Source organism: Pseudophryne corroboree, chromosome 7, assembly GCF_028390025.1.
Source record: "Pseudophryne corroboree isolate aPseCor3 chromosome 7, aPseCor3.hap2, whole genome shotgun sequence".
NCBI lineage: Eukaryota > Metazoa > Chordata > Amphibia > Anura > Myobatrachidae > Pseudophryne > Pseudophryne corroboree.
The window spans coordinates 360,513,423-360,529,159 of record NC_086450.1 but is presented as its reverse complement, the minus strand read 5'-3'; the positions used below and the strand labels follow the sequence as shown (position 1 = coordinate 360,529,159).

Below are 15,737 nucleotides of genomic sequence, written 5' to 3'. Positions count from 1 at the left end.
GCGGTTTGCTGCATGGTGCACCAGGCTGTGACTCCATTATTTCCTATAGACATGCGTGTACATATACACGCGTGCGTCCTATTCTCAGGGCACACTAGACACGATAGCTATGTCACGATATGTATGTATGTATGTATGCATGCAAATAGGAGTGTGGCTACATCTGTACCGAATTCGGCTGCTCTGTTGGTGCAACAGCGGGTCCACCTCTGTTTAATGTGTACCCAGCCTTACGGTAGCCCAGCACTGAGGAGCGCACAAACAGGGAGAAGCTTATACATTAATTTTACAAAATGCGGTGGATTCACTGGTGTATTTATAATGGGTGCAGTGTATGCGGTGCAAGATGTTCCCTGGGGGCCCACACTGCACCCATTTTTTTTCAATACTTACCCTCCGGAGTCCCGCATCTGGGAGGGGGGCGGGAACAATTAGTCGTGGTAAATTACTGTGGCTAATTGAATATTTTCCCTTATTAGAGAAATATGGGCCTGATCCTTATGCATTTGTGGCGTTAGTGCTCTCGCGCAGTACCCATTCTGTGCATGTGCAGAACGGGACCTGCGATCCCTTCACTAAAATGCAAACGCCTCTGCCTGATTGAGGGGCAGAGGCGTGCGGGGCAACTGGCGTTCTGGTAAACGAGGCCAAAGGCTGCGTCGGATACGCAGTTTCCTTTGCCTCGCAGGTTCTTCAGCGACGGCAAAGCTGAGTAAACCGAAGCTTACTCAGCCTGCTGTCGCAGATGAACATCACGACCAATGGTCACACATGCGTTTGCATGGCAAATGCAGGTAGGAGGTAGTATGCACTGCCTCCTGCATTTGCGTTGCTGCATTTGCAATACTTAATGAATCAGGGCCCATGTGCATAAAAGATGTCATGCAGCTTAAACTTGCATATCCATTTTAAAATATATCTGATTAATATTGAGATTTATCATTTATGTTCTGTTTCAATATTGAATGTAACCAGCATATTTTACTTTATTATTTTTTTTCTTCTAGAATCCTTTATGTATTTGTTTTTAAGTGGGTAGCGTGGCCTCGGAATTGTGAAGATGCCAAAACTTTGTCCAGAAACATAAAAAAACAAAAATGGCTCCTTTTTACAACTTTATTACAGAGCTCCTCCTCATATTACTTACAAACTACAAGGACATTTGACCAGTCTGTAGATAATCTTTGAGTATGGAGGGAAAAAAAAGTTCAGATTGTTATATTTTCCCCTCCAGTGTTGTAAAATTGTGGTTTAAAATAAAAAATTAATAAAAAACCACTCGGTATTTGATAACCTGGCAACGCCCTATCTGTATTTGGTTTTGGTGCATGTCCGTTCTGTTTATGGGATCACCAGAAGCTGATAAATGGTAAATATATTCTTGAGACTGTAGCTTGAGGTTTTCCTACGTACCAGTGACATCACACAACTAAATAATTATTACCACTTGAACTTAAAATATTGCTTACATGTCTATTAATGACTACAATCATGAGTCTAACAAAGCCTACGTGCTTGGTAGCTAAAATGTTTTTCTACCTATTCCGTTCCAAACGGTTTCCAGTGAAAATGGGGAAATAAGCCTGTACCCCAAAAAATGGCATACTAACAAAGGATAACAGAAGAGAAGTGTATTAGATATCACATTAAAGAGTTTTTGGTGACTTAAATTCTGTGAAATGGTTGTTATGCATTTATTTAAAAATGCAAAAAAAAAATAGAAAGCAAGCGTTTTTGTGCAAAATAAATGCTCATTAAATTAGGGGTACATGAAAATGGATAGAAGTATATATTTGAGCTATTTCAGGGTACTTTATAAAAAAAAAAAAAAAAAACAGACTGACTACTCCCACATGCAAACCTAAACACCTGTCCCACTCAAAGCACCCCAATATATCTTGAACCCCAAATTTTGTCACTTGAAATGTCAAAATAACAGGTCATTATTGGCCCATAAAAAAAATAAACTGGGCTGTTCCAGGGCTTCTGAACCAACTCCAAACATTTTTACCCTTTTTAAAATAGGGATTTTCCCAACTTCTTACCTGCTCAGAGTAGGTGAAGTAAAATTTGCAAAAAAATTATCGCCAGTAAATTTTCCCAGCTAATTGAATAGTCTGTAATCAGGATTCGCATGAAGTCTATTATTGCGGCTACTTGAATACCCCCTAAGGGTGTTATCCTATTAGACACTGTTATTTAACGCAGCTAATTACTATCCACTTAGCCCTGATGCCGGTACATATCTGGAGATTTGAATCCCCCAACCATTTTTATTTTTTTTATAAACCTGATCGCGGCAGCAAAAATATAGGACTGGGACTGTTTTCTGAACTTATTTATTTTCCCCCGAGAATTTTTTTTTTTTCTGTACAAGAAAAAATCGGATAGAGAGAAGAAGAAAAAAATCACAACCCCCCCCCCCCCCCCCCCCCCCCCCCTGTATTTCACAAATTTTCGGGACTAATTCGGATACCCTCCTTAAAACTCTATTTTGTCTGTATGTCATAGTATTTTCTTTCTTACTACAGTCGCATTAATATTTCCACTTCTATATTTTTTCAGCATTGGCAGACTCTGGCGATGGATTGAATGAAGAGCAGTGTGACCTTTTTCCACCAGAGGAACTTGGCTTGAGATGGCAACGCGTCCAAAAAGTTGGAGCTGGTCTCCAAAACCTTGGCAATACTTGCTTTGTGAATTCTGTTCTGCAGTGTTTAACATACACTGCACCTCTCGCTAACTACATGCTCACACGCGAACACTCCAAGACTTGTGAGTATGGCTTTTCATACAGTTTTCTGTAAGCCGTTGAGCCAGTGTAGTTCAGGGGTGGACAACCTGCTGCCAAGCTGTTATTGCTGCAAGACCATTCTCTGCTTGTTGTCCCATGGGAGTTGTAGTGCAGTGACAGCAGGTGCTCAGCACGTTGCCTGCTCCTGTTGTAGTTTTAAATATCAGTAGTAAGAAATAAGGTCTTCAGTAATGCATCTTTCCGTATGGCGTCTTACAGGCGCATCTCATATCAGAAATAGACTTTTTTTTGACCCCCATACACTAGCCCTATATACATACATAAACATTGTTTAAATAGACCTCAGTGGGAAGCAGGATACTTTACCTGACTGAAAGCCTGCAGCGAGGGAAATTGGAGGAAAGTGATTTTCTTTTTTCAATTCAATTTCTACTCTGATCTCCCGTTTCCTTTAATGTTTCCAGCTGTAAGTTCTTGATGCTAAGCAGCACTGGCTTCAAGCAAGATTGCAACCTATTGCTAAACTTGTCCACTCTAATCCTTGCCAGTGTCAGCAAACTTGCCCTGCTGTGCTGTGACACTTAAGTCCTTCCTTAAATGGGGAGCGTGAGCAAAGGCTTGGGAGAGCAAACACTCACGTTATCTTGCTCTTCAACACCTACAAGCTATTATTGGAGTTTTTTGGCCCTGGACTCAAGGAGCAGCCCAGGATTTGGATGATACAGCCACCAATTTGGGCAGGTATATATTTTCTCCACATGAATGTCCAGCAACAACTGCCACAAATCTTTATACATCTATTTCCATATAGAGCATTTTTCTGGTGGGACACTCCAAATTTGTTAAGAGTTCTCGACACCCAAATAATCCATCAGTCCCTATACAAGAGCAAGTCTCGGAATACTAAATCTGAGATAACTGTATTTATTTGTGTGAACAGTCAACCAAAATGTCATTTGAATATTCATTACATTTACCAACTTTCTTAAAATGATTATGATTAGCTGAAAATGGTGAACTTAACAGCCACATTATACCATTTTAATAGTTGCAGTGGCAGATTTTAAGGTTCGACCACTGTAGCCCTTAAACTGTTCACTTGTGCTCTTATTCTGGTCTTTTACCTAAAGAGTGAACTTGTAAAAGGAAAAAAAATATGTATATATTTAATTTTTTATTTTCCGATATTAAAGACTTGGCTTTCCCGCTCCATATACTCTGTGGCCAAATGGCTGTCTTGTAAACGGACAGTAATTGTCACTTCATATAAAGCAATTCATTATAAAATCTTGTCTATACATTTCAAATAAACCTTGATCAATTCATTTGTAGCAGTAAACCCCAAAAAGGCAGTTGAGAGGTTTGTCATTTTCAGCCAAAATGAATAATTTGAATAGATTATAAACCTGTATGGTAAAGTTTAGTATTTTGGCTTTTTGCACACCCCCTGCTTTTATTACTCAGGGTATACTTTGCTCATTCACTTGGCTTTTGTAAGTGTGGATAAGCTGCACATAATGTTTTTTTTATTTCCTGGCCTTACTAAACCAGGTTTTATCGCTGTAGGCTTGTAACATCCAGTCACAAACACAGTAGATATTCTACCGAAAGTGCTCCGACGTAAACTAGAAACTGCTGCAAAAATATTTATTTTTCTGTTTTGTTTTATTATTGTGTAGTTTAGTCATTGTCCCTTCTTGAGTGACTTCTCCCTAGTTAGCAACGCATAATGGGAGAACAGCTTAGGCAACATGGCTCTCCAGGTTTTATGGTATTCCTAAATCCCAGCATGCACCACAACAGCTGGAGGGGCCACATATTGCAGACCCCTATTGGGAATTTACAGTAGAAAGATTTATTTTTATTAATATTTAAGAACCTGTTAAACCTGATTAAGTTATATGTAAAGCAGTTATTGTATTTATTATATTTATATGTATTTTTTTTTATTTCTATTTGCTTTTAGGTCATGAACAAGATTTCTGCATGATGTGTGTGATGCAGTCTCACATATTGCAGGTTCTGTCTAACTCTGGCAATGTCATCAAGCCCACTAACGTGATCAATGACTTAAGACGTGAGTAGCTTTTCTTCTTAAATTGTCACTAAAAACTGATCACCGATAATTTGTTACCGTTGTCTCTTTGCATGAAAGATTTAATCTATAATGAACTTGTTGAAGCCCTAAGCATGGTAGAAATCCCTTAGCCACAAGTCTTTAAACTGCACCATTTAGGTGAGAAGATGGTATGAACAAAGTTAATTGTTTAATATGAAATATACCATATAGAGTACCATGGACGTTTGCTTGGCAAACCGTTTTGGATGTCGCAACCTCCAGCCTTTCTGATTGTATGTACACACAGTCCTGTGCAACTCCGCTAGACTTGGCATTTTTGGGGGGCATTTTTTTGCTTAAAATGCAACTTAGATGCAGACCCCTATACACACAGATATGAAAGTTTTCAAAATCAAATGAATAAGCAGAGTTCTCTGGTCCATAGATAGATATATGTGCCGCGTCTGCCATGGTAGAGCTACCGTAGACTCACGCATTGACACAGTCGGTGTTTGGTCTTTCCCCATGCAGTCCGATCCGGTAGGTGGATGTCTGCTCCAGTTTTAAGGACCAGTGGGTGGCATTTTCTTTGGATGCTTGGGTTCTGGGCATCATTGCCAGGCATTACATAATCAACCTTTGATCCTCTGCTGTGGCATTTTTTTTGACTTTGCTCTTTCCAAGGAAGAGGTGAAGAAGGCAGCATTGGCTAAGGCAGTAACTGCTCTGCTTTCAGAAGGCGTTATTGCTCTTGTGCCAGCGCTAGAATGCAAACTGGGACTTTACTCCGATCTATTCTTTGTTCGGAAGCTGAATGGCTCCTTCCGGCCAATACTGATTCTTTGTGCCTTAACCACTGGACTGTGGGTGTATCTTTTTTCAGATGGGATCTCTCCTATGATTCATGGCATGGAGGCCAAAACATTATTTGCCTCACTAATTGCCAGGGACGCATACCTTCATGTTCCTATTTGGGTAGGTCAGCACTCTCTCCGGTTCACAGCCGTCTCTGCTCACAGTGCCAGGCCCTGCCATTCAGTTTGGCCCCACATGTGTTCATGAAAATCATGAGTCTGCTGCGCATGAAAGTTATTGCGGTCATACCTTATTTAGATTATCTGCACGTGAAGGTCGTTTTGCTTCCCATTTACAGGTACACCTGTCTGAGTCCTTCAGGATCATGGCTAGATCCTGAATTATGAAGTCTCACCTGGTACCTTGTCAGCATCTGCTCTTCCTGGGGGTGGTCTTTGACACCTTTCTGCAGCGGGTGTTCCTGCTAGACTCCCAAGACCTAGGCCCACCAAGATTTAGTCAGGATGGTACATTAGGTACCTATCTTGCTGTGTATGAAGCTGTTGAGAAGGAGACAGTTCTTTAGCATTCCAGTGGGAGTTTCAACAGAGTTGGTCAGGGTGCACTTAGCTCAACTTCTTTTTCTGTCCACCGTTATTCGTCAGTCTCTTCTTTGGTGGCTGGTTTCTGATAATCTGCTCCAGGGACGATCCTTAGTCTCTCCGATTTTGGTCATTGTGACCAGTGACACAAGTCTCCTCTGTTGAGGTGCCGTGGTGTTACATCTTCGCCTCCAGGATGTTTGGTCATCAGTCAGCCCTGCCGATCAATGTGCTCGATCTCCAAGCCATCTACTTAGCTCTGTTGGGGTCCAGTCTGTCCTGGCCGGCCTGTGCAGATTCAGTCAGACAACGCCACAGCAGTGGTATATGTCAATCATCAGGGTGGTACCAAGAGCGTGGGTGCAGTGACGGAAGCAGCACACATTCTGTCCTGGGTGGCGCCTTTGTTCAAGCTGTGATTTAGTTCTCTGCGGTGTTCATATTGGTGCTGAAAAATTGGGAGGTGGACTTACTAAGCAGAACCATGTTTCTTCTGTTGGAGTGGTCACTCCATCTGTAGGTTATCTAGCAGTTGCTTTGGAGGTTTAATCTGGAGGTGGCCTCTCATGGCGAGAGTCATGGCCTCTCGTCACAACTTAAAGGTTCCCCGGTTTTGTATGATGTCCAAAGACCCGATAGCGTTCACAGTGTATGCCGTGACAGTTCCGTGGAACTTCCATCTGGCATATCTTTCCCCCTATTCACATGTTACCTTGGGTGGTCAACGGGTAATGGTGATTATAGTGGCTCCAGACTGGCCATGCAGGTCCTGGTATGCTGACTGTCTCAAACTAGCGATATGTCCCGAGTGGCATCTTCCACTATGGCTGCTGGACCTGCTCCTGCAGGGTCCGGCTCTGCATGAGGGCCTTCATCAGTTGGCTTTAATGGACTTGCTTTTGGAGGCCAAAGGGTTTCTCGGTCTGTTTGTATTGTGTTGCAGGTCCAGAAAATTGTTTCATTGCGCAGTTATCAAGGGTCTGGAAGCTCTTTGTCTTGGAAGTATGAACCCCACGCTGTCATACCACAAGTTTCGCCTTTGCTGTTGGGCTTTCCATCAGGGAGATTTAGATGCTGGTTTATGGCTGCATTCCTTCAAAGTGCAGCTTTCTGCTCTGTCACTTTATATCTAGCAGCGTCTGACACTGCTTCCTGAGGTTCGGACCTTTTTAGAGGGTGTGTTGCGGGTTCAACCTACGTTTTTCTCCAGAGGCTCAGCGGGATTTCAACCTGGTTTTCTTGGCTATCAAGCATAATCCATTTAAGCCTTTTAGATTCGGTGGACCTTAAGTTAGTTACATGGAAACTGGTTTTCCATATGGCCATTGCCTCTGCTTGTTGTGTTTCTGAGTTGGGTGCTTTGTCTTTCAGGCTGCCTCTTATATTCTGAGACAGTTGAGCGGTTCTCCCTACACACCCTATTTTCCAATCGAAAGTTGTCTTTGGCTTTCCACTTGAACCAGGGCATCTTCTTCCCTGTTTTTTTTTTCTCAGTCTGCAACTTCTCGGGACAATCTGGCTCTGTTGGATGTTATTCAGGCCTTGCAGCTCTACTTGGACAGGACTTACTCTGACCACCGCACAGATTCTATGCTTGTCCTTTATGATGTTCAAAAACATGTTTTTGCCTACTACAACGCAGATCACTTTACGTTGTATCATATCCGTCATCACCTGGACCTATTATAGTGCGGGTGACTGGCACCTGACAAGCGGTCTGTGTCTTCTACTAGGGCGGTGACGGCCTCCTGGGCAGCGCAGTATAGGGCTTCCGATGAGCAAGTCTGCCGGGCTGTGATTTGGTTCTCTGTACACACTTTGGCTCGTTTTCATGTTTTTGTCTTCGGCAATGCTCACTTTGGGCATACAGTTCTCCAGTCAGACAGGGGGATTTTTGGTTACTTATCGTTTAATACTGAGTATGCTGGGGGACACTGTATTCCCTCCCTCCCCATAGACGTGTGGCGTTTTGTTCTTCAGTCTTCTCCCTACTGTTGTTTTCTTGTTGTAACAGTTTCACTGGGTTACTGCATCTTACCAGGCTGTTTTGAATTTGTGTTGGCCTGTTGGGAGTTGCAGAGTGGAGGAGATGCTTAGAGAGTATTTTTAATATAAGTGACAGCAACTCACATGTTCTAGTGTCACCCAGCAAAGGATTCAATGGTAAGTAACCAAAATTCCCATATATTATATATTCTATTATATACACACATTTTAGTTTTCAATTGTACACTGTATGCACATAAACTGGATTTGAAAAGACAGAGTGGGGAATTCAATTGTGAGCGAAGGAAGGGAATTGCTGTTGCTGTGGCGCTTAAACACCGGCATGGTTGGCCTGATTCGCCAGAAGTGCTCGCTACCCTGTAGGGTAGCAAACACTATTGAGCGACCTCCTGCAGCCATAAAGTGCCGACAGGAAGAAATGTTCTATATGGTTAGAATGTATTAATAGTACCGCTAGTCCACCTTCAAATATTAGTGTGTTTATCATGTTTTTTTTTTTTTATATATATTTTTTTAAACAGTTATTTCTTTTGGACCACAATGAAATAACTTTGCTCAGTGTAGGGGTAAATAACATAGCCAGACCTATTTTACCCCAATTTTCATTGAAATGTATTTTACAATTGGCTAGAAATGTGTTTGTTTTTTTTATCTTTTTTTTTTTTTTTTTCTAATAGAATATCAAATGTGTACTTCAAAAAACGTATAATCTATATTTATCAGAGAAACACATTAAAGTGATTCTCTGTGTGACATATGGGACACTAACATTCAAGTATATGAACTGTTTCTATACCACAAATATTTTATCTGGCGTCCAAGTCTTAAATACTTGGTAGAAAATACAGAATACACAAAACAAAACGCTACAGTAAACCGTAACTCCAGAAGGAACTATGGTGAATTATTATTTTTTTTTCTTCTACGACTCGGTTTGGTCTTCCATAGAGCCATTATCTCTAGATTCAATGTAAATTGTATCTAATCATAATATGCAAGCCAGCTGCTATTAGATCCAGTTGACCACACACTGGTAGAGGGGACGTTATTGATTTTTACTGCCCTTCAGTAATCTGCATAACAGTTCGTTAATGTCATAGTTGGGATGCATACGGATTTCCCTATTTAATGTAGTAGTGATGTGTGCTCCGCATTAGACTCCTATGGAGTTGAGTCCACTGATGGTAAACTCTGGATAACATCTGTCCTCTGTATTGGCAAGTAAAGATGTGTTGCACTCTCCCTGACTCTCTGGTCTCTGTCAAGATTGACTCCATATTGGTGAATAGTCTAGTCTATATTTCAGAATTAAAATGTTTGATACCATACAGTAATCCTCTGTATATGGAATAAATCCTCAATTCAGTGCAGGGTCTGTTGTACTGATATAGTAACCGTTGTTAATGGAGTAAGGCTAGCTGATTTTACCTGTACTCTTTAGGTATTGCAAAACATTTTCGCCACGGCAGTCAAGAAGATGCTCATGAATTCCTTCGGTTTACAGTGGACGAAATGCAAAAATGCTGTCTAAACTCTTGTCCCAGGTAAGTTTGAGTTTCTTTTCAACACAGTGTGTGGCTTTTATTATCTTGCTAATGTAGCCCCTTATAACTAGTAAAAAGAGGATTTTGGTACTTACCGATAAATCCATTTCTCTGAATCCTCTAGGGGACACTGGAACATCATATACATTAGGGGTGTGAAGTCTTGCAACCGGAGGTGTGGCACAATCTAAATTAAAATATTGTCTGCACAGCCGGCTCCTCCCCCCCCTCACGCCCCCCATCCCTCAGTTTGGAAAATTTGACGGAGAGACTAGGACATGAGACTACAAAACCAATGGCGAGGAGCCTACCGTACAACAAAGTCAAACAGCAACCTAGCAGTCTGTTAACAGAAAACCAATGCTGTTTGCACGAACAGTTCAACAAGAACCTGTAACACAGCAGGTTGACAGCACCGAGGCGGGCGTCCAGTGTCCCCTAGAGGATTCAGAGAAATGGATTTATCGGTAAGTACCAAAATTCTCTTTTCTCTTTCATCCACTAGGGGACACTGGAACATCATATACATTAGGGGACGTCCCAAAGTTACTCCCAAGGGTGGGAGTGCTGTCAGTAGCCTGTAAAACCATACGTCCAAACTTCAAATCTTTGGACGCAAAAGTATCAAACTTGTAGAAGCTTGTGTCTGCAGACCACGTTGCCACTCTGTAATGTTGAGTGGCTGTCACCCATGAGGTGGCCACCGATCTCGCGGCATGGGCACCAGCCCGAAACGGAAACCATATACCACAGGATAATTACTGCATAGTGGTAATCCTAAGATATCTGGACAGCGTTTGTGTAGACGCAGACCAACTCCTCCTTGTACCATCAAAAAGAACAGTCTGTCCTATAGTCAGATGGACGACTTAACTTGCACGGATATCTGTACAGCTCGTACAACCTCCAAAGACACTGCCCCATCAAAAAGATGGCATCACCATTGGCTGGCCTACGGGAAAAAAAACCCCACAACCTATGGGAGAAAACTCTGCCCGTGTACGAAGTACTTCCCTATCGCCCTGGAGAAATAGAAAAGGGACACTTCCGCCACAAGGCTCCCAATCAGAGACCCATTTGGTCTATACTAAGGCAAGTAACAACAGGACTGTCCTGGAGAGAAAATTCGTCCTGCTCTCTACCAAAAGCTCAGAGGTCGTTGAATTGAAACATTCCCACCTGAAGGTGAGGCCCCCCCCGGCGCCATGGAGTGCTCGGAAAAAGAGGTATCCTCAGAACTTTTCTTAAAAAAATCTGAAAACCCCTGTAAGGATGCTAAGCACTGTCGAAAAAGGATGGAGAGGTGAAAATCTTAACTGTGAAGTAGCCTAACACAGGCCACCAAGTAAACCGGTCCGGAGAAAACGTAAAAGTCTAGACAGAGGGAATCCCCCCGGAAGCCAACTCGTAGTCCTGACCCCAGTCCATCTTCTGTAACAATGCAAGGTCGTGACCGGCTCCCGCTGTCTTTATAGGAATAGACGCTGTAAACTTTCTCTCTGAAAGACAGTCTCCACGGGTCTACCGCTAGCAGACCTCTGAAAACCGTGCACTAACTGCTGCTGAACCAGTGTGGTGGAATGACAAGTCGCCCACACCCCTTTCCGTTTGGTCCTCGTGAATACCCTGAGTATAAACTGAAATGATGGAAGCTTATAAACACTTCTGGAAGTGTCATGCTTCCACTTCTAGATACCATGTGCTGGCCACATACCTAGGTAGCTGATGGTTGTGTCGAGAGGCCAGTAGGCCTACAGGAGGTAGCCCCCCTCACCCTATCACCATCTCGATACCTGGATGCATATTCTGTCTACTGCGATACTGTTGCATTCGTGGAATGAACTATACTGAAAAAGAAGATGTTGTGCCTTCCTGCCCACAACAAGATCCTTGTGGCTACTTTTAGTGCCCTCCTTGTTCCTTCGTGATGGTTTACACATGCTGTCGTTGTGACATTGTCCGACTGCCTATTTAAGTGGTAACCCATCACTAGGTGTTTTTTTTTTTTTTTTGGCTAAACGAAGATGTATTGTATCTGCACTCAGCTCGAGACTGTCTATGGGAAGACTATTTTCTTGTGACGTCCATCCGTTCTGAAACTGATGTTACTCTGGGATGGCACTCCAACCTTCGAAACTGGTATCCGTTGTGAGGATCCCCCAATTCTAAAAACGAAATCTCTTCCCTGCTGCGAGATTCGTTAGTAACGACCCTCAATATGAGGGAAGTTTGTGAATGAAATCAACTTGTAAAATCGAAACCAATTGCGAACTTGCTCTCTTAGCAATGAGGATCACCTGGAAAGGTTTGTAGTGAAAAACTGCCGTACTGCAGAGTCTCCCGAGACGTTGTACCCCAGAGGTAGAGAACCCGTCTGTTTGTAGTACCTGATCCACCAGCCTCAGCATGTCCTGGATCTTGCTCTGCATTTGTACAGTCTCCAAGATGAAACCTGGAAATTGAACCCTTGGAATTGGCATTCGGGTGGATTCCTGGAAATTCCAATCCACCCACCTTTAGTGAGAAATTGATCAGGCGGCTTCCTTGAGCAGCTGTTTCTGGAAGATGGCTTATATCGGCAGAGCATCCTGATCTCGACCTCCACAGTTTCAAACTTGTGACCCTTATCACCCTTGGGTTGATTTCTCTGGAATAAGTAGGCCAGTAGAAAATGGGTCAACAAACCTTGAAAATTAATATCGGTATGACTGATATGGGCATGACAAAACAGTATACGAAGAGAACCCCTTACCTCCAGAGTAGGGATATTAATAATAATAATAATAGCGCAGGCCGTTGGATTACTTAATGTGGACAAACACTATACGTTTGGTCCCAGCAACTCTCTTTGTAGTAAACACCGAAACGTGGTTATCAATGCCTGCGCTTTTGAACGGAATGACAGCTTAGGTGTTGTTAATATCTTTCAGTAATAGAGGGAAACAACCCCGTTTTTGATACCAAATTCTCTACGCAAGTCTCGAATCCGGTCTCCCTAGAACCTCGTATCCAAGGTGCGTTGGTATATAGACCTGTTATTGGCTATTTTGAATAGTCGCACCATTCCGAATCGAGAACCAAACTAGTTCAATAATGGGCCAGAATAACAGCTACTGCCTATTGGTATATTCTATGACATTCGGTAGGCAGAAATCTTATGTCTGATAATTATTTGGCCAAAGGAGGCATAGCCCTTCATGGAAATTGCCTTCCAACTCGGTAATTTTAACCGTTTTACTGAAACAGCGATCTCTCAATTCCGTTTGAGATGGTCTTGGAACTAGAGGTTATATCTTCTTGTCACTGTCAACCTACACATGACCCCTGTTTTGCAGTGGGACTGTAATGAGTAAGGATGTCCCGTTTGCAGGTTAAGCCGAGGTGCGCTACCAACGTTATGGTATCCTTTCCCCTTCTGTGGGAACCAAATTTCTGTTGTCACAGAAAATCATTGAGAGACACAGCCGAGATCGGGATGGATGCCAACCTCCCTAACAGCCTGATAAGGATATGAGGCTAACCTTCGGCTATGCCCCGCTAGTCAAAGAAAAACTTAATTAGACAGCTGGAAGCATGGACTGATCGCCTCTAGTTAGTTACGCCTCTAACGGTTCGTACACCGTTAAGAGAGCCAGCACATCTTACCACTCGTACTCTAAGGCAGGTAAAAGGGTCTTACTGACGTGTTAGGACATCTTGTCACATATGTGCGGATGGAGGAAGTCTTAAGCCTGAAAACCTCCCCGTTTAGGATGGGCTCACAGCCCCTACTCAAGCAGTGAAATATATGTCAGAGTATTCCTTTCACAACCTTGATGGCTCACTGGCCTCCTGGTTGTATGCCCAGTCTTATCGCGCACACGAGGGCTGTAAAGCGTAGTGCTCATCTATGTAAGCCCCCAAAGTAATCTCTTGCAATTTATCTTTAGAGAAAACATACATACCAACTCCGCCCGACCTTCACCCATTAGCATAGGTGGCGAAGGGCCATAGAGCGATTTAGGAGCTCTGACGAGTATTCTCAAACAGTTAGAAATCTTCTGTCTAGTAAGAAATAAATAACAAATATAAATACTTATTTAACAATTCCCCACCAGCCCACCAACTGTTGACACAGATAGCGCTGAGTTGGGTGACATCGTCTGAAGCTCCCTCCCCCGCCGGACCTGTCAGCAGCGTCCGTTGGAGGCATTATGTACATATAATATATCATTTGATGGATGCCAAAGGTAACTGGAGTTACCGTGCTTAGTAGAAAAATCTTTGTTTGTGCATGTGAAGGTGACAATGCACCCCCGCAGAATACTTGTAGTGCATCTCATCTGTATAATAGGTAACGGAGTACCGTAATATATGACGGGAACAATTGTACACTGGATTCACTGAAAGAGAAAATTTGAAATAAAATAATAATTATTCTAAACAGCCTCATTGCAACCCCGCACATGTAACTGTGATTCAGTACTGAGATCGGGTTGATATCCAGAACGTTCCCTTTATTTTCACAGGATCTTTGAAGTAGAAGTCCATTGAAAATAAAACGCATAAACATGCTTGATTAAAAACTCCTAGAAAATCCTTTGCAGCAGAGACCTAACCTAAAAACTACCAGCAGAGGGAGTAGTAAACTATTTTCCTTATCCTGTAACTACTAGGTAGAGAAATCCCTCCCTCCAGTTCTGACTGGCTTAGAAAAATGGCTCCACTAAAGGGGGCGTTATTGTTGCTGAGAAGCAATCTTGGCGCCTCTGAATATATTAAAGATGGCTGCCATTAAAATTATGTGCTCACATCATTAAAACACTACCTCTACCTATATCCCCCACAATGTCCAGGCTGACCGCCCCACGCTCTGTTAAATACCCCGCCAGCTCCCCTTAACCCTCCGCTCCCAGAGCGGCCGGTGGAAGGGGTCCTTTTGCGGGCAGCTGCGCTCCCTAAGCGGGCGGCGGGGAGTGCACACTAGAGCGGCTGTTATAGGATCCCTATCGGGCGGTTATTCTATTAGCGGGTGGTTGTGCTTCTACTAGCGGGCGGCGGAAATGCTGTGCCCGCGCTCCCTAGAGCGGCCGCTGGGATCGAAGAGCAGCGCTACCAACGGCGGCAACTCCGGTACCCCTACTGATACGGCGTTGTGCCGGAGAGCGAGAGAGAGGACGGCATAGGTAAGCCAGGCTGGCTTTCCGGTTATTACATGTGTGCGGGCGGTCTGCCCGGCTCCCCTGCTCATGTCCTCGCGGTAGGCTGCGCTCTAATAGCGGGCGGCAGGAGACCCCTTGGAGAAGATTAGTCCTCTCCCTGACGTTGCTGCTGATCATGTCTGCGGAGGGAGGAGGGGGGTGGCGGGCGGGGGATGCTGTACTTGTAAGTCGGCTTCCTTGTGTGAGGAAACAGCGTCTTGTACTTCTATTACCCTATTGCAGGGAGCCACAGCCACCTTAACCCCAAACTACCTAAGTGTAGATGTCCCTCTAGGGGCTACTCACTGTCTCTGTGCTCCGGATTTTCTGTGAAGAGAGCAGTTGATCCCTTTAGCTGGGACCTTAGTCTCCCCCCAGTGATTCCTGCACCCTCCTTTTGTTAGGAGGGATAGGGTCTCTCAAAGTCAGTTCTGCCTGCACCCTCCTTTTATTAGGAGGGATTGGGTCTCTCAAAATAAGTTCTGCCTGCATCCTCCTTTTGTCAGGAGGGATCGGGCTATTTCTCATGCTAGAGAAGGAAAACAAAAAATAAATAAAATAAAATAAATATTTTGTGGAGCAAAAGCTCCTTTGTGCTTCCTCCAAGCACAATTTTTCAAACTGAAGGATGGGGGGCGTGAGGGGGGAGGAGCCGGCTGTGCAAGACTTCACACCCCTAATGTATATGATGTTCCAGTGTCCCCTAGTGGATGAAAGAGAAATTGGGTAGTGGTAATCTTGATCCAATGACATCACTAGTTTCAAGAGCATCATACTTGGGGAAACCTCCTTCCC

General features: G+C 43.5%; 1 protein-coding gene across 5 annotated transcripts in view; it reads left to right on the top strand.

Annotated features, from left to right (window-relative positions):
- USP42 (ubiquitin specific peptidase 42) overlaps positions 1–15,737 on the top strand; it is a 204,478-nt gene that overhangs the window by 50,834 nt on the left and 137,907 nt on the right. For 4 of the 5 annotated variants that reach the window (XM_063934470.1, XM_063934473.1, XM_063934471.1 and 1 more), the window contains 3 exons: positions 2,566–2,775; positions 4,722–4,832; positions 9,660–9,762. In XM_063934470.1, coding sequence (XP_063790540.1) covers positions 2,566–2,775; positions 4,722–4,832; positions 9,660–9,762 — 424 coding nt within the window. Of the gene's footprint in view, positions 1–2,565; positions 2,776–3,219; positions 3,497–4,721; positions 4,833–9,659; positions 9,763–15,737 lie in introns of those variants that run through there. The other variant, XM_063934474.1, reaches the window with a different exon arrangement.